The following is a 22416-nucleotide window of genomic DNA, read 5'->3' as shown; positions in this document are numbered from 1 at the left end:
CCAAGATATCCGAGCGAGAGAGGTTTCGAGACGCCGACGACGTGATCGAACATGTTTGATCACGTCGTCGGCGTCTCGAAACCTCTCTCGCTCGGATATCTTATCTCAATTCTACAATCGCTCTCGCATGCGCTCGAATATCCCTACACAAGAGACTGTTTTGCGCGCCTTTACGCTCATTTTGGCTTTTGCAATTATTTTGCCATGCATCTTCTGACACTCTGCCGATAAAGTCTCCATTTTGTGCGTGTCCATAGTTGCTTTCCTTCAGACTTTTACATGAGAAGTATTTTATACTCGAGTGCAACGCGCACAAAAATCGAGAGCGTTGATTGGCTGAAAGAGTCACGTGAACAGCCCGACTAGACGCAACGCGACGTGAAGCTTGACATCGGCAGTTTTCACGTTGCGTTAAGTTCTGACACTTCACGTCACGTCGATCGTAATCAGCCGCATATAAAAACAATGTGTTTAGGTTTTACGTTACGTAACGTCCCGTCGCGTCCCGTTACGTTAAGTTCATCGTAATCCCGGCTTTACGCCTTGTCGTGTAGACGAGCCTTAAGGCCTGTGTCCACTCTCCGCGCGCCTAGCAACGTCAATGGTGGGGCGACCGTATCTCGCCGTGCGTCTGAATCGTCTGAATTGAAATATTTCGACGGTAGGCCGGGCTAGGACAGCGAGTTTTAATAATTTAATCAAGTGAGATCTAAAAGTAAATATTTTACATACATACAGGGTGAATCTTAGCTGCTGCGCCGGCCCTTTTACCAATTTACTGTTTACATAAGATATATTGTGTTAGCAAATTATTTTTCTCCGCGTGATGTCTGTAAGTGGAACAAGTTTTCAACTTACCTGTAACATCCCTGAGATCTAAGTAGCTGCCCTCTTATGCCGTTTAGTGAACTAAAGTTGCAGTCGGTAATCCATCTCTCATGGTAAAAAGCTGGTACAGGAAATAAGGTTCACCCTGTATAGCGAATGTATATTACATACATATGTATATAATTCGCTGACACCGATTTGCGATTTCTTTCTGTAAATTTTAACATAATTTATATAAAACGTTTTCATCAATTACAAAATGCTGTTAAGAAAGTGTTACATTTTACAGGTCACTCTTATAACATGAAACATCAGCTTTTTTTAGTAGCGATACTTCGTACTTCTGTAATAATATTTGCAATTGTTCTTCCCCCCCCCCTCTCTCTCTCTCTCTCACTCACTCACTAAAAAGCATCACGAAGAAAAATCGTGGTAACAAAGTCTGGGTGAGTTCAGAAGTTAAAGAAGCTGCGTTTCTTAGAAATATACATACATATAATACATATACATATATGCGTGGTTATGTTAAGTGCTATCTTTTATCGGCACGAGATACGCCAACAAACATCGTCAAAAAGAATACGAAGCGCCTCGGCAGGCCTACATACACTCGATGGCCTCGTCTACTCTCGCTAACCGGGACACCGCGCGTTAAAGTCACCGCGCGCCGCAGATGTTGCCTACGCAAGGATATTTTTGAGATTACGCCGCGCCGCGCGTCACAGGACGCGTCAAGATTAATCGAGTCCATATCCGTTCGCTGAAATTCCACCACCATCGTTCGAATTTCAAACTTATATAGTCATTAGGACTATGTCGGTCTTACCGTGGGCCTTCGTCCTCGACGCGATCGCGCGAGACCGAAGCGGTTATCGTTAAATCGAATCTCGAAGCGTGTCAACAGTATGCAACCGTGTTATCTCGCGGAGATGTTACACGGTTGTTATTCGTAAAAAGTCTCGCGTCGAATCGAGTCGGAAAACGAGCCTTGAATAACCGTGTACGATCTACGTTCGAGAGACAAGAAAAAGAAGATTCGCGATGAAAACATCCGAAAACCGACTTCGCGGGACAACTTCCCGTCGGATAACGGAGTTTGATTCATGCGTGCGAGTCCCTTTCGGTGCAAAGCTTCATTTTACGCGGAAAACGTTTAATATAATTTGAAGAAAAAAAGAAGATAAGTCGAATATATTTCCAGGCGGGATTTTCACGAGATGAGAGCTCGGCGCATATCTAGCCGATGCATTATCGCCGCTATTTTTATCTAACGGTAAAAGATCGCCGTGGCCCGGCGCGGCGGAGACGCGGTGGAGGCGGAAGGGAAACCTGCACTGCCCGGTTTCTTGCAGCCATGATTGGTAGTGGCCGTCAGTACTTGCTTAACCGTTGGGCCGTTAGCAAGAACGTTCAGCACTCTCCGAGCTCTCCCGACTCTCCTCCGATTCGGCGTCTCCTCTCCGGCGGCGTCCACCTCCCGCGCCGTCTCGCGAAGCGCGGAGAGACGCGAGACGCGACGACCGTCTACGGCGATCCTCGCGGCTCTAACGAGTCGTTCCGGTCTCGTTTCGGGTGCTCTTTTCTCAGTGCAGCTCGGTGGAGGAGCCCTCTTCCCGTCTTTCGTTCTCCAGCCAGGTGAGTCACCGTGAGACGAATTATTTTCGCACGATGACGCGACGACCTCCTTTACCTGTCCTCGCGCAGCAGGTACATATATCTCGTCTCCTTTTTTTCTTTTCTTCGGAGCAATCAAATCGACGGTAACGCGGGTTCACCGAGGTCGTCCGTATGCTCAATGGGGGCCCCCGGACCCATCGTTCTCTCTTTTGTTTTTCCTCCTGTTTCCCCCCGCGAGTGCCCTGAATCGCGCCTGTCGGTGAAAGTCCCGGAGCCGTAGCGACGAATTGACCGCGGTACTTTCGTTGCGGCCAGCAATTTACGGAACCTAAACTACGGCAGGTGGAATTTAATCGACGGCATCGACGTTCGACGGGCCGTGTTGAATGGATACCCACCGGTTTCCCAATTTACGGAGCAAACCAGCGGAAAGTGGAATAGCCTAATATGAATACTTTCGTGCTGAGAAATTTCGCTCTATTATCATATACAGGGTGTCCCACTTCCCGCGCATTGTCTTAATGACAGATTTCTTCATCAATTTCGGGTCGATTTTTCCTTGGCGAGAATGTCGAGAGAAATTATAGGCAATTTTATAGCAACTTTCCAATTTAGCTCTCTTTACGCGCATTTCAGACTACGTTATATTAAAATTCTAGCACTTGAATCCACTTGAGAAATATCATTTTTGTTATTCGTGAAAAGCCCGTTTTTCAATCGTATGCAACTCGAAAATTATTTTCTTTAATAGTACCGTTTATGAAAAGTTTGATATTAATAAAAAATTACCTTTAATATTAACAAAACATCTTTCAATACGTTTGTTTACAGTTATTGTTTCTCTTTATGACAATATTACATTCTATATATGACATTTATATTTATATTTACATGTCCTAACATTATAAAACATTAATATGCATTTGAAAGACAATTTACTCTAATGGCGTATTTGCATAGCACTTTCCATATTCTCGACACGACAAACATGATTAAGAATGTCTCGCAGAGCTAGAGTTTCAAATACGACCGTGTGTATCTTGTTTCTTCGCAAAAGAAGCGCAGTAATGCAAAGGTGTCAAATCCTACTAACGTTACAAGACTTTCTGCATCGACAGACTCGTAATTCGATCTTATATTTGTCCGCTTATAAGCAGTATTTAGCATCGCGCGCTAGCTACTCTTTTACAATAAAAAGGAAGGAACAATTTTGAGAAATTAAATTTCTTTCAATTTCCAGTTATATGTGATGTTACTAAACTTTACGTCTCGAGGATTGAGATAATAGTAATCAAGCAAAGACCGCGGTGAACGAGGATTTTCTAAACGGAAACGTAATTGAGGTTTACAAAATTTAATAGATTGAAGTAGAAATTTAAACAATTATTATTAATTAAAACTGTCCTGATCCGTTAAATTTCTCCTCTTCTCCTCCTTCGTGTAAATTATATTTATTATCGCTGGTAAGAGATAATACCAAGCTTATGCTTACTAATGGGAATTAAATCAATGTATCGTCAACAGATACTCCTGAATAAAAATAGTACTGATTTATGTATCTTCTGTGTATCGAGTATCTTGATAGCTATTAAGTAACCAAAAAATAGATAAGAAGTGTTTTATACTCCACAGCTGTGATCGTAAGAGAAAACGCTGCGCATCTTTGCGTCATCGGGATACACACATGATAGCAATTTTATCTCTTTACAATATTTGTTTCAAGTTTCAACAGACATTGCATTATGCGTGTAATACAGTAGTGCACGCAATGCTGTAATACTTACTGAGAAAAAATTATTGATAAAACTGAATGTTAAGTTGACAGTGCTTCTTTAATTCAAGGGAGAAAATTGGAGGAAAATCCTCTATTATGAGACAGACTTCTAATATGAGATAACGGAGTTTCTGCTAAATTACTAGGCATCATCTGTAGGTTCCATCGTGAATTTACTGCCCTTGGAGTGTAATCTGTTTAGTGAAAAATTGATTGTTAGATCGTGTAATCGTTGCGAAAGAAGATTTGCGATTAAATGTGGACGTTTAAAACCTGCTATCTCGTATTAGAATCCTATCTCATAATCGAGGACTTTCATCATTTCATGTTTTTCAATTAAACATATATAACGTACCGAAACATTTTGTTTCTATTAACAAATGTGAATATTTGCTCTACAGCCCGTGACCGAGGTATATCGCTGAATCGAGAAATATTTTTTTATTCAACGCCTGTTTTCTCAGTGCACGTATACGATGAAGCAAGCTTCTAAAATATATTTGGAATTTTGCACCCACACGGCTACGTGACGTTCGATTGCACTTCTGAGAAAAATACTTCTGCGTAATATGTCTGTGAATTTGAATTTTTTTTAACGAATATAACATTTCAGAGGTCTCCCGGGAATGAAAACAATTTCGCTGACACGAGTTGATTATATAACACGCGGATGTAACGTGCAAAAAATATTTCCGTATGTTTTGTCGGAATTCCCCGCGGCTTTTATTTCTCTCTCTCTCTCTCTTTCTCCCTGTCGCTCTGACATCACAATCCGACACGGCTATATCGGGGCCTCCTATTAATTCCGAGGAATAATCGGTCACGGTATTTATCCGTCGTCTTTTTCCACTCCTCTCGCGGCCGGTAATTACCTCATTCGGATCGTAACTTCGAAATTAACGATGACGGATATACATAATGGACTCCCGGAAAAACCGGTATTGTGACGAGCTGAGCTTTCGCAAAGAAAGGAAACTGCACGGCGACATAATTATGGACATCTATGCGCACACTGCGCATTGTGTTATTTACGTACATAATTACGTCTAATTACTCGCGTTTGTTTAACACTCTTGACTTTTACGCGTTCATTTGTACCTATTATTGCCCCCCCCCCCCCGAGTTTTCACTCGTAATTCGTTCATAGAAAATAATCATCGTGATTGCCATTGTTATTAGCAAAATCTTGGAAGATGATTCCGTGGAAAACGCAAATTGTTTATCATTTTGCAATGTCCATTATTTCAACGTCCTATTATAAATGACACACAAATTTGTCTTTCAAAAGGTACCTTCGTTCGTCGAAAATGAAGTCGAGATGAATTATGTTCAAATTATAGATTTTTACCGATTGATATTATTTTCTACAATGTAAAGAAAACCGTATTAATTTTTCAAAGCTTAAACGTCCTTTAGTTGAATAATCGCGTCTTTTAGTTGAATAATCGCGTTCGTAATCAATTGCATTGAATACAACCGGCTGCTTTCATCTTCAGGTCTTTCCTTGGAACATGGAATGGCTAGGCATTCTATTGCTATGGGGAATAATCTCAAATGTAGTCGCAGAACCGTAAGTACAAATATGTCAATTGGATCATTAATCAGACACGCCCCCGTAATTTCCATTTAAAATAATTTGTCACGCTGCCTCGTGACAACAAACTATGCTCGCGTTACGATTATGAAGGCCCACTGTATTTGATTGTGCTGTAACGTGGGACAATTCCTCAGTGTTAACAATACTAACGGTGGATAGAGGTCTTCTTTTTTAATAAATTCGAAGAGAATAGAATGGGAAAGTTGGAGTGAAGAAGATCCTCGTTCTCCTTTAAGGTATTACACTATTATTGCGCCGAGAGTGGTGCGTCCTGATTCGGAATATCATGTCGCCGTGAGTATCACCGGCGTGTCGACGCCGTCAACGATATACGTCGAATTGGCTGGCGAACTCGATGCGGGAAAGATATTCAACATTTCTCGGACCGCGACCGTCGAGCCGTACTCCACTCAGATCTTGCGACTAGACGTACGTATGAATTTGCAGCTGTGGTCCACATTTGTCCGTGTTAGATTTCATAAAAAAATGGTGAAAGCTATCCAGCGATCTGTCCCATTAATTTAACATTCATATCGTTGATTTTGCCTGCAATGTTAGATCGGCGAAACCATGCCGGGAAAATACAAACTCACAGCACGCGGTCTGTCCGGTATCGATTTTTACAAGTCGAAGGATATCGAGTATGTGCATAAAAGTTACTCCGTCTTCATCCAGACCGACCGGGCGATTTATAAACCCGGTCACAAAGTTATGTTTCGTTGTATAATATTGGATTCGAGGCTGAGGCCGAGCATTGTGGGACCTACAGACGTATATGTCGTTGTAAGTGCACACATATCTTTTCTCTCTCTCTCTCTCTTTACTGAATACATAAAACTAGTGTGTCACGTAAACTACATTTACTCGTGACAATAAGATAATATAATTCTTCGTGAGAATATGATATTACTTGAGAGAAAATTTACCGCAGGATGGCGATGGTAATCGTATCAAGCAATGGATTCGACCAGCGGTGGCTCACGGTATTTTCGGCAGTGAGTTGGAATTGTCGCATTCGCCGGTACTGGGAAAGTGGAAGCTTATCGCCAATGTCGGCGATCAGACGTTTGAAAAGGAATTTGAAGTCGCGGAGTACGTTCTGCCGAACTTCGAGGTGACGATCGACTCGCCAAAGCACATGCAGTTCAAAGACTCGATAGTTACAGCCACTATCCATGCAAAGTAAGCGATTGTTCCGGCAACAATTTATGGGGGAGATAAGTTTTATGGATTTGAAAAGATTTATGGAAAACCGCCTTCGTCAGTAGATCCTACGTTTCTAGTGAAGACAGACTTTGGAGGTGGTTTCTCAGCTCCAGCTCGAAAATTATTAGTTTATAATCACTTACGAATTGATAATTAATGATCTGACCTATTTAACGTCACTTAAGCCACATTTGACCGGAAGTATTCATTTGTAAGTGAACATAATTTAGGTATACCTATGGAAAACCGGTAAAAGGCGAAGCTACGATAACAGCTTATCCAGACATTTTTTCTGGCGTGATCCAACCGATATTCCAACAACCCGTGAGAAAGGTGGTGCCGATTGACGGAAAAGTTACAGTCGATTTCGATATATTGACTGAATTAAGGTAAATTCGACATAATATTGCATTAATTACATATATACATAGCGCTACATACGACATGTTTCCTCTTTTCCTTTTGCTTCTCGAAATGTTAGCATTTAAACAATTTTCTGCTGGAATAAAAACTTGCCAAGGCTCATGTTACGTATTTTTTAGTATACCAATTTTCACATTAGAAAATATTGCAAATATGCGTATATGTATTGCATCGCATATTATGTATATATTATTTTATAGATTGACCGACGAATATGAGAGGCCCATCATGATTGACGTGGTAGTGGAAGAAGAATTAACTACCAGAAGGCAAAACGCTTCGATGCAAATAACGTTGCACAAGCACAAGTACACGATGGAGTTGATAAGAACGTCGGAATATTTCAAACCGGGGTTAAAATATACTGCTTTCGTAAGTCGAATGTCTTATTACAATGTGCAACAGGTGCAACTTGGGTGCTCAAGTTGCAATGTATTATGTAATACATATATTATGTATCTTTTGCAGTTAAAATTAACATATCACGATGGCTCGCCGGTACAAGACACCAAAAATGACGTTTTAATAGCGTACGGGTACACATATAATCAATCGGCGTATTCCAATATCACAAGAAAATTAGACGAGCACGGCATGGTGCAACTAGATTTTTATCCGCCTAAGGCAAAGGACAACATCTCTTTTCCTCTGAATGTAGAGGTAAAATTGTTAATCAAGCCTCCTTGTGTTACTTAGAAATTTGCGATACCTAACTGTCTGTGTATGTACGCAGGCACAATACTTAAACTTGCATGAATGGTTCCCTTCAACTAATCAAGCTATGTCCGCAAGCAACGAATACATCCAAGCGATTCTGAAAACGGAAAAGCCAGCCGTATGTTTTGCATCTGTTATTGTTACGTAGGAACGTTTCGGCTAGTAATATTCTCACAATCTTTTAATCCGCAAGGTGAACAATTACGTCGACATCGAAGTGAACTCTACCGCGCCGTTGAAATACATAAGTTACGAGATACTTGGTCGCGGTGATATCCTGGACGCAGGATCGATCTACGTGCAAGACAAGTACACGACGTCATTCAAGTAAGTGTTTCAGAATTAAGGAAGCTTAGAAGAGTGTTCGCACTTTTCCGACAGTCGAGTGACAGAAAAACATAATCCTGAGACTCGAACTTCGACAGCTCGACCATACAAGCGGTCCGAAACTATTGATCAAGTTTCGATTTCAAAATTGATACTTTATATAATAAAATATGTTGCAGATTTTTAGCGACATACGTCATGGCCCCTATCGCACACGTAATTGTATACTATGTACGGACAGATGGAGAAGTAATAGCGGATTCGTTAGACGTTGAACTCGCGGGAATACTTCAAAATCACGTAAGTTATCATGGCGCTCGCGAAACGCCCAAGTCGTACCGATTTCACACTAAAAGGAATGTAAGATAATATATTCTAACGTTATAATCTATATTATAGGTCGACCTTAAAGTAACACCAGAGGGAGTTATGCCCGGAGCTAGCGTCAATCTTATGATATCGGCGAAACCCAATTCTTTCATTGGACTGTTGGGCGTCGATCAGAGATCCCTCTTGCTGAAATCTGGAAATGATATCACCTATGTACGTCTTATGTTATCTACGAGTATCTGTAAATTTCTGTACCTGCGATTTCACTTGATTCCGTTTGCATCCATTAATTGCGCGCAGGACCAAGTGTACAAGGAGCTGCAGTCGTACGACAAGGCAGAAACGTCGCCACACGCAGAAGTGCCCTTCGGCCGTCCCCTCTGGAGACCCGGCTCTGGAACAGCGGACGATGTGTTTCAAGTAAAATATGCTATACTTCCTTCTCATTACTCTCGCGCTTGTTACCCGATAATCAAACTTAAATGGCGAATGTCCTGTTCGCAGAAAACTGGCGTGGTAATTCTCACAAACGCATACGTCCACGAGAACTTCCCTATACGTAAGTATCGAGGTGCGAAACTCGAGGCAAATTATTATTTAGTGGAAGACTAACGCGCACTTAAAAACATAACGCGCACATCCATTAAGTATAAAGTATTTCTGAATTGAAGTATTTTGTAGAATCGTCGGATAACTATATTCAAACTTATTTATAATATAGCATGAGAGTAACATTCTTGGTCTCGATTTATTCTCTTAATCAGTATCGACCGTTGAGCCGATCTCGGTCAGATTAGATATATATTTTTTAACCGAGCTTGTATGTGTGTAGTATACTACAGATCTAGTATCGAGGACGTGATGTTTGCGTCCGCTGCAGCATTCCCAGGCCCGGAGCTGGGTGGTGCATTACCGCCCGAGAAGGTCAAAGTTCGCAAGAATTTCCCTGAAACTTGGCTTTGGCAAACGCTTGACGCTGGGTAATGCCATTGACGTAATAAATTATCATGCACACACTCATCATTCTACACGTCCGCTCGTACATTTTGTCGACAATTAATTATTCACTTGGATACACGTTTAATTGCGTAACAGGAATCGTTCCGCACTGTTTCGTAGCATCTCTTTAACGTGTCCGCAAGCTACTATTTTATTTTGTGATGACATAATCTTTTCTTTGGACCACGAATTTTGGTTGAAAATCCGACATCCAATCTACACTCATATATTTTATTAAAATATTAACACGTAAGAGATTTCGTACAACAAGAAATAACGCAAACTACAACAATGCTTCGCATTAAAATTGCGCATCAAAGTTGTTGCGGTGGGAAATGGCGCTGGATAACTTATGGTGGCGGATAAATTCTTCAACTTTTCAGGATCTTTTTGCATTTCGGTGTTGATTTCTCCTGATTTTGGAATGCTCTGTACATATGCGCTCTGTACTCTCTGTATATTTAACATATAGATTTAAACATTTTATTATCTTTAATATATGTATATATTTACTTTGGAGAGATATAATTCGAAATTAAATTTTGTCTACTTGTCTAATCTTTAATATTATTAGACAGACATCTATTTCTGATCATTTCTTTTACGTAAATTAATTTAATTTTCAGAATGCGATTCCGTGGTCTTATAACTTGCGGCAATAATATTTATGTATTATTATAAATTTATTGTTTGAGATTAGTAAAAAAAACTTTCAGAGATAGATGCGAATTTAAGAAATCTGATACGATATAGTAGGTGCTGCTCTGGTAAACTAAAATATATCTACCATTTATTATGGAGTTGAGCCTCTCTCTTGTACAGATTTACAATTATCTCTAATTATCGTATTTAATTGCGCATTAAAATTGTTCCAGGTTTTTATTATTCAACCTATGAAATTTAACAATTTTGGTATTCTGAAAAAAATTGACAACGACCCTTTTAAATATTAGTTTAATTATTATAAATTTTAAATATTATCTATTATTACATTCAACTAAAATAATTTTATCTTTGCATAAAGAATTAAATTTGAGAAAATTTAAGTAATGTCTCTTAACTACATAAAGAGGATGTTTCAGAACTGCCGTTACTGAAAATAGAAATATTTCTGATGCATCAATATCAAGACATTTATATGTCCGTTGAATTAATAAATAGCGTAAAGTCAGTGAATAAATTTCAGGTAAAATTGAAATTCTTCTGAATCCAATTTTAAGCGAGCTTTTACTGAACAAAACATTAACTTGATATACACAAGCGCGCATTCTGGTTTCTTTAAGATGCAAATGTTGAAAATTTATTACAAATGTAGCGTTTAAAATTTATTGCTGCACGAGAACGTGTCTTTTTTTTCAAATCTTCACTAATGAAGAATTGATCCCGAAACTAAATTCTTTCTGTAACTGAAAGAGGCGGTGGTAGATCTGAAGCATTCTGTAAAGGTAATCACATCGTATCAAGGATCAGAAAGATATTCGTTAGGCTATATCGTTCGTATTTGAGTATAGTTACCTTATTTTCGATCAATGATCGGGGCTGGTGTAATACAACATGCAGAATTGGATTGCAGGACCACAAATTTTGGAGGGTAGAATAACGGGCTCGCCTCATGGGGTGTCCACGCTTCGACCAGACCTTGGTCCACCTGTCACGCACAGATTAGCGACAAGACCACCGCTGGCAGGTCCTTACGCCTTCTCTCGCATCCCACCCCCTGTCTGGAATAAGCCCCGTGTATTCCTAATGCATGACATCTTAAACACCTGGCTTTTCACAAACTTCTCTTCAGGGTATTTATTTCGTATCTTGTATACTTTTAGCGTGTTTATGCACGTCTGTGTAAATGCGGTATATATGCAGGGTGTGAACAGACGGGCAGGAATGCCTGGAAATTTCTATAATTATAGAATACATTATACACTGAGAGACCCATTTTGTTGAATGAAACGAAACAATTTGGTCAAATCATTTTCTTGATTGAACATGTAATTGTATAAAACGAAAAATATGCTAAATAATTGTGTTTGTTGCGTGAACAAAATCGTTTAGTTGAATACTATAAAAGGATTCTGCGCATGTTCACTCAACCAAATTTGTGTGTTGATACAACCAAATTTTCCAACTAAATTTTTTTGCTGTATCAACTGAGCGATTTGTTTGCTCAAACAAGAAGTTCAGTTGAGTCAACTAAATTTGGTTTCATTCAACAAAATGGGCCTCTCAGTGTAGCAATGTCCAGGCGTTCCTACCTGTCTGTGTACGTAAATTGAGAAAAAAAAGAGCAAGAGCGAGTTCGAATCGACCGTTTCGAAGTTACAGAGTAAAATTATTTCCGCTCGATGTATCGGTCCGCACGTGCCCCTCGTAAGTTTTTTCAGTGACACCCTGTATATCTGTAAATAACGCGCATACCGTATTGTACAGTTACGTGAAAGTTGATCAAGGTAAAGGTGCGATCTCATGTTTCTCAAGAATGTAAATGTAAGTTGCGTTACAAAGGCTTGTTCTGCGTATCATGCATATCTCAGTTCTTGGAGAACGAACTGTCTTGCATCACGTCATTCACGGAGGAACGATTGATTTTTGTACGTAACACTGTTCGCTATTTATACATCATTTACGTTGAAACGTAATGTGTCTCCGCATTTGCAAAAGGTGAAGGATACGAACGTAAGAATATGTATTTCATATTACATCAATTTGCTTGTATCGTGTACACCTGCGTATTGTCGCTTCACTAGACAGCTGCGATGTAATCTCTTTTATCGCTATCCGAAACATTGTACTTTTCGGAGGTATCACCCTTACAGAAACGTAACAACTGGCAACGCAAAGAAGCACTGAACAATTTACTAGAATATCAGTAATTGAATCCTTAGAAATTACCGATGTACAGTAATTTTCTAGTGATTATTTTGCTTACCTTTCTATAAGGGTAAAGATCAGTTCATAGTTTTTTTAATTATTCCAATTTATTTATCATCTAAATATTAGTACACGAGATGCAGAATACCCTTTATCTTGCGTGATTATGACGTTCGATCTGTGTACTCTTACAGGTATACTGGAAAAACGGAATTACGACGCACCGTGCCAGATTCCATCACATCCTGGGTACTGACTGCGTTTTCCGTCAACGACGCGCACGGATTGGGCCTTATAGAAGAACCCAGAAAGGTTGTTACACTCATTACACGCGCACTTATATAATCTGTACACAAAGCCCAGTAAACGCCAACTATCAGCAGTGATATGACATCGATATTATAATTTCCTACTTAACAATGTAACAGCTATGTATGTACAACATATCGACTGATCTCTTTCGCAAGATCGTATCTCGATTTTACACAATTTCCACTTTTCTGTTTAAATGCTTATGCTGGTCTTAAATGAGCATTTAAGCAGAAAAACCGAAAATTGCGTAAAATCGAAATACGACCTTGCGAAAGAGATCAGTCGATATGTTATATTACATTTATATCGTTGACTGAGAAATTATAATATTGGTATTATGTAACCGTTATTTGGTGTTTACTGGAAAAGTCCAGGTATTGAGTTTGTTGCAGGGAAAAATTACTTTAGAGTTTAATTTGCTGTAACAAAGAAAATGATAGATTCGATCGCAAAATTCTTTCCGGCCGCGAATTTTACTAACTTTCCGATTCTCTTTCCTCGCAAATTCACTGTTCTGTTTTCATTGATTTTCTACCAATCTCTTCTTTCAATCTGCAATAAACGGCACAACGTTGGGTCGATTGCACGTATGGTAATTCCTTTTTTTTTTTATACACATCACGTATAAGTATAATGAAAGCGATAAAGATCTGTGCAATACTGTACAGCAAACCAGGAAACTATTATATATAAAGGAATAATCACCGAACTGTTGTATTAATGTTATTTGAATAACTTTTTTTTTTTAGTTGAAAGTGTTCAAACCCTTCTTCATATCCGTCGATTTGCCGTACTCGGTAATTCGGGGAGAAATCGTAGGAATACAGATTGTCGTGTTCAATTATATGAATAAGGACGTGACAGCCGAAGTTCTGCTAACAAACGAGGGACAATTTGAGTTCGCGGAGGTTTCTAATGAAGTTCACGATGTACCAAGTAAGTGGCTTAACATTATTTAACTGGGGGGGGGGGGGAAAGAGGACAATAATATTTGTTTTCTAATTGTAACAATGTATGTAGCTTATAAATAAGTTGATATAATTATATATCAACGTATGTAACTTAGGCCCAGTTTCACCAACGTCGCTTAACTTTAAGCTTAGTTTAATCCATTCTTTATCTCTTTCCAACTGTTACTTTAGAAAGAGACAAAGAACGAATTAAGCTAAGCTCAAAGTTAAGCGACGTTGGTGAAACCGGGCCTTATAACTTATCTTAATCCAATTAGGATAATTTGTAGAATTAAATTGTTGTCGTTTAATTTTTTTCAGAATTGGAGTTATATCGCAGGAAAAAAATTGACGTGAAAGCCAATTCCGGCTCGAGTGTGTCGTTCATGATTATTCCACGAGAACTGGGGTACATCACTATAAAAGTGACTGCTAACAGCGTCTTAGCTGGCGACAGCGTTGAACATAAATTACTCGTCAACGTAATGATCTTTCATTCCTTTTCCTTTTTTGTTCGCGCAACTGCCCAACGATAAGTAAACGTTGTTCTACTTTAAGGCCGAGGGAGAAACGCAATATAAGAATGAAGCGGTATTTCTGGATTTGAGAAACACTGAGCAGGCGGGTGCGAACGTTACCATCAACATACCTAATAATGCAGTTCCAGGATCTGAGAATATACAAATTTCTGCAGTTGGTAATAATGCCACTTAGATTATGCATTGCTTCTAATTTGAAGAGATGTTGATTTTCCACTCCCCCAACTCTTACAGAAATGTAACAACTGGGAACGAAAAAAAAGCACTGAACAATCACTAGAGAGAGTTCAGTAATTGAGTTATTTATTAGAAATTACTGATGTACAGTAATTTTCTAGTAATTATTTAACTTACATTTCTATAAGGGAGAAATCAACTCTTTTAAACTATTTATAATCCATAATGAGTATCAATCTGTAACAAGCTACATGTATTCATAAAATTCATATGTACCACATTTATAATATGCAAATTTATTCCGCGTAAAATATCCCACTTCTTTATTGATTGTATATTGTTACAGGTGATATCTTGGGTCCTAGTATCCCGAACTTGGCAAATTTAATAAGAATGCCATTTGGTTGCGGTGAGCAGAATATGCTCAACTTTGTACCAAACATCGTCATTCTAAATTACCTCAAGGTACCGATAATAATCTATTCTGCTATATGGCGTACAAATTGTAATTCATATTCATAAAAAAAAATACACTTTTCAGAACACGAATCAATTAACGCAAGCCGTGCAAAGCAAAGCGCTAAAATATCTGGATATCGGCTATCAGCAGGAATTGACTTATAGACATAACGACGGCTCGTTCAGCGCATTTGGCATGTCGGATCCTAGCGGAAGTACATGGTACGCACAACAAGATTATTTAACGATTATTTCATCTACTCAAGGTCTGAGATATTTGAGTCACAAGAGCTAAAGTATTACGTTTATCAGGCTTACAGCTTTTGTAGCGAAATCTTTCAAGCAAGCGGCGGCATACATAGCGGTTGAGGATAGGATCATAAACGAGGCATTGCAGTGGTTGTCCAACAATCAAGCGTCAAACGGTTCTTTCCCCGAAGTGGGAAGAGTTAGCCATCGTGATATGCAGGGCGGGGCTGCCAAGGGACTCGCTTTAACTGCATACACACTTATTGCTTTCCTGGAAAATGAGGTAAGTACAATTAGACGCAATACCTTTCTATTTAGTTCAATAGCACTTAGAGAGATGTAACTGTTCGCCAGATATATGTCATTTAAAAGCAATGCGCAAAATAAAAACTGCGTTTTAACGTTTCCCATGTCACACAATTATTGAAACATTTTGATGCAGGAATCTGTGGGGAAATATCGCAATACTATAAACAAGGCTGTTGACTATATTGTCCGTAACATGGAAGGACTAAACGATACCTACGCACTGAGCCTGTGCGCCTACGCCTTGAATTTGGCAAAGCACCCTTATGAGACGTCGGCATTTAACTTGCTGGAGTCGAAAACTACGACGAAGCAGGATCTCAAATGGTGGAGCAAACCCATTCCGAAAGACAATAAAAATCCACACTATTCTTTGCCGCGTTCCGTTGATGTCGAAATGACATCGTATGCTTTACTTTTGTATCTTAGACGCAATTTAGTCGCAGATGCGATTCCCGTAATGAAGTGGCTCGTCAAGCAGAGAAATACGGAAGGCGGCTTTGCGTCGACGCAAGTAAGCAATTATTTCAAGTACAAAATTATCTCAAGCATGAAAGTAAAGGTGAATTAAGGTTTAATTAAAATTATGTGAAAATATTATATAAAAATTATATAAAATAATTTAGGATACCGTGATTGGACTTCAAGCATTGGCGAAGCTTGCTGAAAAATTGTCCAGGGACACGAGTTCGGTTCGAATCACATTTAAATACGAGGACAAAGGTCAAGGTTCTATAAGCATAAATAGTGGTAATTCCATGATACTCCAAAAACATGTAGTAAGTTCAAATTGTGGCGCGTACATTACGGCGTTGCTACGGCGAGATATTAATACTTTTGCACTTTCTTGCAGCTACCTTCGAAAACACGATTCGTAAATATAACGGCGTCTGGTAAAGGTTTTGTGCTAGTGCAAGTTTCCTATCAATATAATTTAAACGTGACAGGAGCTTTTCCATTGTTTACCTTGGATCCTCAAGTGGATAAAAATTCCAACGCTAATCATTTACAGCTTTCTATATGCTCAGGGTATGTTCTCGTCATTATCTTTTAACATTATCTAATTGTAAGTTTAACAATCTTGGAAACCATATCGGTAAGAAAGGAAAGTCGATACTTTTTTTTAAAGTTCTGATATTTTTACGCAATTATCTTGAATTATCATAAAACGAAAAAGTTTTCAATTAATTTTTTATCTTAGCAAAGAGAAATATATTTAGATACGTAAGTTTAATCTTTTTAAAAAAAATAGAAGAATAAAGATAGAATGAGCTAGTTCTCTCATGTCTATTTCTAACAATGCAGTTTAACTTACTTTTACCTTTTTTTTTACTTCTAAGAACAAGATAAAAAGTAAATTAAACCGAGGTTAAAGTTAATCTGCATTGATAAAAATGGACATTAGACAGTATTGTGTTATAAAATTCTGCTGATCGAACATTTATAATCACGCCATTATTTGTCGTCAGATTTGTTCCAACCGAGGAAGCAAACGAGAGCAACATGGCCGTTATGGAAGTAAGCTTACCTTCTGGCTTCACAGTGGACAGAGATTCGTTACCGAGTTTAGAAATATCATCACACGTAAAACGCGTGGAAACTAGAAACGGCGATACAATGGTGGTTTTGTATTTCGACAAGGTGTGTATCACAGATCTAATAATAACCAAATAACACAAATTACTAAATAAAAAATAGTTTCCACAGAAATCTGAAAAGAAGTACAATTAACATAAGAAAATTATTTATTATCGTAGATGGTGAAGCAGGAATATTGCCCAACCGTGTCCGCATTTAGGACACATAAAGTAGCTAAGCAAAAACCAGTTCCCGTCTCCGTTTATGATTATTATGACTCGTGTAAGTACAAAATAATGTAAACGTTTTATTAACTTAGAAAAAAAATGTAAAATATATTCTAAGATAAAAGTGTGTGTCTTATAAAATTGTCAAAAATCTACTTTTTTGTTTTCACATGCGCAGCAAGAAGAGCGAGAGCATTTTACGAGCCTAGAAAGACAACGCTGTGCGATCTGTGCGAGGATGAAGATTGCGAAGATATATGCGTTTCAAAACCCGGTAAACGAAAGGACAATGCTACAGCGTCCGCTGCGCCCCACGTTTACGCTTGTGTATATTTGCAATTTACGATCTTCTCGTTTTACTGTTTTCTCCATAAGTACTTGTAATTATATTGTTATCGAGAATAATTATTTCAATATAATATAAACTTTAAATCTAACAAAGTAACGTAAAGAAGCTGTATAAGTTGCGACCAAAGTACACATACTTGTTATACAGGATATAAGATATTACAATCTTTTTATGGAATCTTTTTATGGCACTAACATAAGATTTAATTATTTAATGATAATATTAAGTCTATAATAAATCTTAATAATGTTACTTGTTATTAATTGGTAGAGATTTTTTTATACTGCCCCTCCGATGCGCCGGTGTTTGTACAAAATGCCTCGTTTACATGAATTTTTATATTAAAACAGAGGAGAGGGAATGATGGAGAGAGATAGGAATAAAAGAAGGGCAGGAATTTATAAAACACAATTTTTATTAATGTAATATAGTTAATAATAATGTACTTTTTATGCTCAGTTAATTTTAAATGGGGTTTTCAAGACGCTTCATTCGACAATTTATAGAAATATTGAAAATAACAAAACTGGTCAGTAACTTACATACCTAGAATCTAAAACAGAAATAATAATCACATTGTAGCGCAATTTATGCGTGCAAAAGATCGTCGTCGCTATCTGATTGACACTGCGTAGGGTCGGAAGCGTCGAGCAAAAGTCTAGCTTCCTCAGTGGTATCGACCTGTGACAAAAAGCAAAATGTATATATAACGTATATACGGCATTTGAGTAAAAGAAAATTATTGCATTATAAACGTTCCAAGGGAAGAAAAATTGCGACATTATACATATAAAGCAAACGTACTCTGCAATATTGGACGCGACCTGTGCCTCTTCTGAAACTAAGCAGGTTTGTCCAAGGACGACAGCATGTCCTTTCCACCGGATTTCGGAAATAAATTAAAGCGGCCATCACCGCGATCACAGTTAAGACTACGCCAGCTATCGCTCCAGCTGTAAGCACGAATATTAGTATTGTAAGATCATCATGGAGAAATAAATCGAGGCAAGTGGGGAAAAAAGGGAAATTGAGCTGAAAGAAAAACAATTCCATAAATTCATCATTAAAATGTAAAATAATTTTACTCTGATATTTCTCAATGTGAAACAATTCGACAAACATGTTTGAGGCTAATGAGAAATTCCCGATTTTACTTTCTCAGATTTGTCGCTTTTCTCCGTTAAACAACAAACTCTTGCCTCAATCTGTCCCATTAAAGTCGACATTCGACACAACGTCGCATTCGAAATCTAATATTACAAAGAAAGATGTGTTTACCGTGACTAGGAGAAAATGGTTCCAAAAGAATTCTGGACGACGATGCATCTTCCCGAGACGCGTTCCGAGAATTAGCATGTTTCACGCATATCACCTCGGTGTGCCACTCGAATTCCGCGCTGCACTGCGATTCCTGGGGATCGTAGAAAGAAAAAAGAAATTAATGACACCGAGTTGGAGATATGAGTCGGCAGCGTTCGCTTCTCGGTGAGCAACGTGTTAGCAGTATGCTCGACAATTGGTGGCAAATTGGATATCAGGAACTCGATCGTGAATCCTTTTCTCCAACGTGAATTCGTCAATGAGATTTTTCATTTTTCACGAGTTTCACGCTAGAGAAAAAGATCGTGTTCGAGAATTTCACAACAAAACCATAGTCGTCTATCCGCGGTCAGCTCGTGTTCCGAGCAATTACGCGGAGCCAAACTACGCCATTACACGGAGAGAATTTTCTCTGAAAATTTACCCTGAAGATCATGTATTCATAGGACCACGTGCCATTTTGAAGAACTGTATGACGATTTTTGAAATTTTACATTATATTCTACAGTACAACGTATACTGAGTATAATTAAGGCCCGGTTTCACCAACGTCGCTTAACTTTCAGCTTAGCTTAATTCGTTCTTTGTCTCTTTCCAACTGCTACTTTAGAAAGAGACAAACATAAATTAAACTAAGATTGAAGTTAAGTGACGTTTGGTGAAACCGGGCCTAAAATGTATGGTAAAATTAAAGAAAAAACTCATAAAATTCTTCGAAATGCCATGTTATCCCACGATTACGTGATTTTCAGGATAAATTTAAAAAAAATCTCTCCGTGTATACAAGTTCTGCTAGTTTTCTGCCGGTATAGCGTGTTAGCAGATAGCTAGACGTCTCATGAACGCACGTTCTAAATATAGTTTGTCCGTGCACACAAATTGGACTTAAATAAGATGTTTTTTTTTGACATAAATCAAATTTATTTTATGGACGTTCGATTCATTCAAGTTGAAGTTATATTAACGTTTAAAAATATGTTTTTTTATTACTGAAATTGTTTTAAAACACTTCGAAAGAAAGGCAGGGGTCCTACATTAGCAGACTTCATTAGATTTATAACGGCAGTTCGGCATGTCGTCAGATAGAACAGAGTCTGTCAGATTTGTTGCCTTTCTGCTATCAAAAATTTACGTATAGCAAACTCGGAATCTGCTTGCGCAGGTTTGCGCTATCTGAGTTAAAGCCTGTATCAGACTACGCATTGGAGATTGAGGAAACGCGAATGGGAGATTGGAATTTGACCAAGCAAAACGAAAGGAAATTAAATTAATAAATTCGATTGATCGATCTCTAATCTTCAGTTCGCGATTCGTAATCTTCAACGTGCAGTCTGATATGGGCTTAAGACTCGGGTGCACGCCGCGGCCATGCTCGAATCGTGACGTCAAAGGCGAGAGAAAGGCGTGACACGCATGAGAATTCCTACGTGTCCGAATAGAGATTTGGATAAAGTAAAGTTTCAGGGCACGCATTATGGAATTTTTCGGAATGGATTCCGATCGGAATTGTTCAATTACTTCCTAGATTTCTATTATGTTTTCTAGGGAAAACAGAATAATTCCAATCGGAATGCATTCCGAAAAATTCCATGATACGTGCTCAGACCGCTTCAGCACACTTATGAAACTGTCCGGAAATTATCCTTTTCCGATGACAGTTAATAAACAGTCGCATAATAAATGTGATACAAAGCTCAGTCGAGTCTAGTCTGTATAATCTGATCCTGATGGGTCTGATCTGATAACCGCCCGGAGATGAAACGCGTGACAGGATATGGCAATCTTATCCCTTTCATCAGTTATGAATAAACATACATTTTATACGCTCGACAAGTCAAAAACGTAGTTGCAAAGACCAAACGGTATATCGTGCGAACCACCGGATAAACCGGGACATAAAAATTTTGATTTCAAGGTGTGAAGAACTGTGAGGAATGAGACTCCATTTTCAATATTTTCAGGATCCTGACGTTCACGTAAGTATAAAAATTAAAGATAAAATAAGTCTTAATATTTCAAAAAATTTTTTGCTCAATTTTAAATTAAAAGGCAAAAAGACGACATCGTAAAAACAGCTGAGCTTAATATCAGATAAGACAGCGATAAGACGTAAAAATTAAACAGATATAGTTTCTATTAATACATACATGTGTACATTAACAGAAGCTAAATAGATGTGAAAAAGTTATTACATAGGTAAAGTATTTATTTCAGATAACTAAAGAACCATGATTATCAGTTTGCATAGGAATACTTGTGACTTCCTTCATTTTTAAAGGAGTCAATATCTTGTATATACATATATATTATACACACATATACAGGGTGGGTCATTTTTATCTGTACACTGTAATGTCTCCTCAGGTAGGGGTGATAGCGGAAAATAGGGGGTTTCATTAAAAAATTGAAGGTGACCTTCACGTGACCTTCAAGCAACTATTCAAAGTTAAATTAATGACACCACCTTATGTCCCCCTCGAAACCCAACGACTATTGTCTGAGGCATTTTCCGCTAACACCCCTACCTGAGGAGATCTTACCGTGTACGGATGAAAATGGCCCACCCTGTATACACAATTGCATCGACGTTACATCATGCATAAAAGATTTCAATAGATAGAAATGATAATAAAAAATAATATCCTTAGCTCCGATTTCCCCTCTTCTATTGCCGCTTCTTATCAAGCGTATATGTTATCAAGGTGCGACAAATATATTTCGCATTTCATCGAATAGATAAGTGGTAGCCGAGTAAAAGAGTGTCAATCTAGAAAAGTCCAATCTAGAAACGATTACTTAGACGCGAAAGATGCAAAATAGTATGGGTCTGAATAGAATGCTTGTATTGTACTCTTAAGACAATGTTTCACGTTTTAAGTCTTTGTCTTAAATTAACGCACGATAATTGTCTTGTGTCCTAAGAATGCAGTTTGTTCAGACTCTGAGCGTAATAAACACATATTACACAAAAAGAAATAGTAAAAAAACCTGCATTATACATGGAAATGTATAACACAAGTACGTTATACAGTGATATATTATACAAACGATTACTGAACGTATCACTGATTACTGAACGTATCACTGAAAACAATGAATATTCACTGATTCACAGTTACAAGTATAGCACTGAATTATTCAGTGGTATACTTAGAAGAAAGTCCTCTGTTATGAGATAGGATTCTAATATGAGGTAGCAGGTTCTCAATGTCCAAATTCAATCACAAATCTTTCTTCGCAACGATTACACGATCTAACAATCAA

The 22416-nt window shown here is 38.2% G+C and overlaps 2 protein-coding genes across 3 annotated transcripts in view; one reads left to right on the top strand and one right to left on the bottom strand.

Moving 5' to 3' along the window:
• Nucleotides 1–2184: 2184 nt before the first annotated feature.
• On the top strand, nucleotides 2185–18091 carry LOC105559545 (CD109 antigen-like). Of its 2 annotated transcripts, none has more exons than XM_012007911.1 (28): nucleotides 2185–2463; nucleotides 5716–5789; nucleotides 6053–6245; nucleotides 6375–6599; nucleotides 6748–6998; nucleotides 7253–7411; nucleotides 7646–7817; nucleotides 7914–8105; nucleotides 8179–8280; nucleotides 8356–8489; nucleotides 8669–8789; nucleotides 8889–9032; nucleotides 9120–9239; nucleotides 9324–9378; nucleotides 11392–11611; nucleotides 12881–12998; nucleotides 13748–13934; nucleotides 14270–14430; nucleotides 14507–14645; nucleotides 15011–15129; nucleotides 15206–15345; nucleotides 15436–15655; nucleotides 15815–16192; nucleotides 16305–16457; nucleotides 16532–16707; nucleotides 17148–17319; nucleotides 17436–17538; nucleotides 17662–18091. In XM_012007911.1, the coding sequence occupies exons 2-28, from the start codon at nucleotides 5731–5733 to the stop codon at nucleotides 17865–17867; spliced, it is 4419 nt and encodes a 1472-aa protein (XP_011863301.1). In that variant the 5' UTR covers nucleotides 2185–2463; nucleotides 5716–5730; the 3' UTR covers nucleotides 17868–18091. The 2 variants fall into 2 exon arrangements, with proteins under 2 accessions (XP_011863301.1, XP_011863302.1); XM_012007912.1 differs by lacking the exon at nucleotides 11392–11611 and adding an exon at nucleotides 9652–9799 and having other exon boundaries at nucleotides 2186–2463.
• An 89-nt stretch (nucleotides 18092–18180) lies between these two features.
• LOC105559547 (cation-independent mannose-6-phosphate receptor) overlaps nucleotides 18181–22416 on the bottom strand; it is a 24003-nt gene continuing 19767 nt past the window's right edge. The window contains exons 14-16 of the mRNA XM_012007914.1: nucleotides 19111–19243; nucleotides 18637–18785; nucleotides 18181–18513 (exon numbers count right to left, since the gene is read on the bottom strand). Coding sequence (XP_011863304.1) covers nucleotides 18421–18513; nucleotides 18637–18785; nucleotides 19111–19243 — 375 coding nt within the window. The 3' untranslated portion in view covers nucleotides 18181–18420. The remainder of the gene's footprint in view (nucleotides 18514–18636; nucleotides 18786–19110; nucleotides 19244–22416) is intronic.

The sequence above is a fragment of the Vollenhovia emeryi genome, unplaced genomic scaffold (assembly GCF_000949405.1).
Source record: "Vollenhovia emeryi isolate VEMERY1.0 unplaced genomic scaffold, V.emery_V1.0 DF939265.1, whole genome shotgun sequence".
Classification (NCBI taxonomy): Eukaryota; Metazoa; Arthropoda; class Insecta; order Hymenoptera; family Formicidae; genus Vollenhovia; species Vollenhovia emeryi.
Note: the sequence above shows the minus strand (reverse complement) of the source record. Positions and strands in the feature narration are given on the sequence as shown.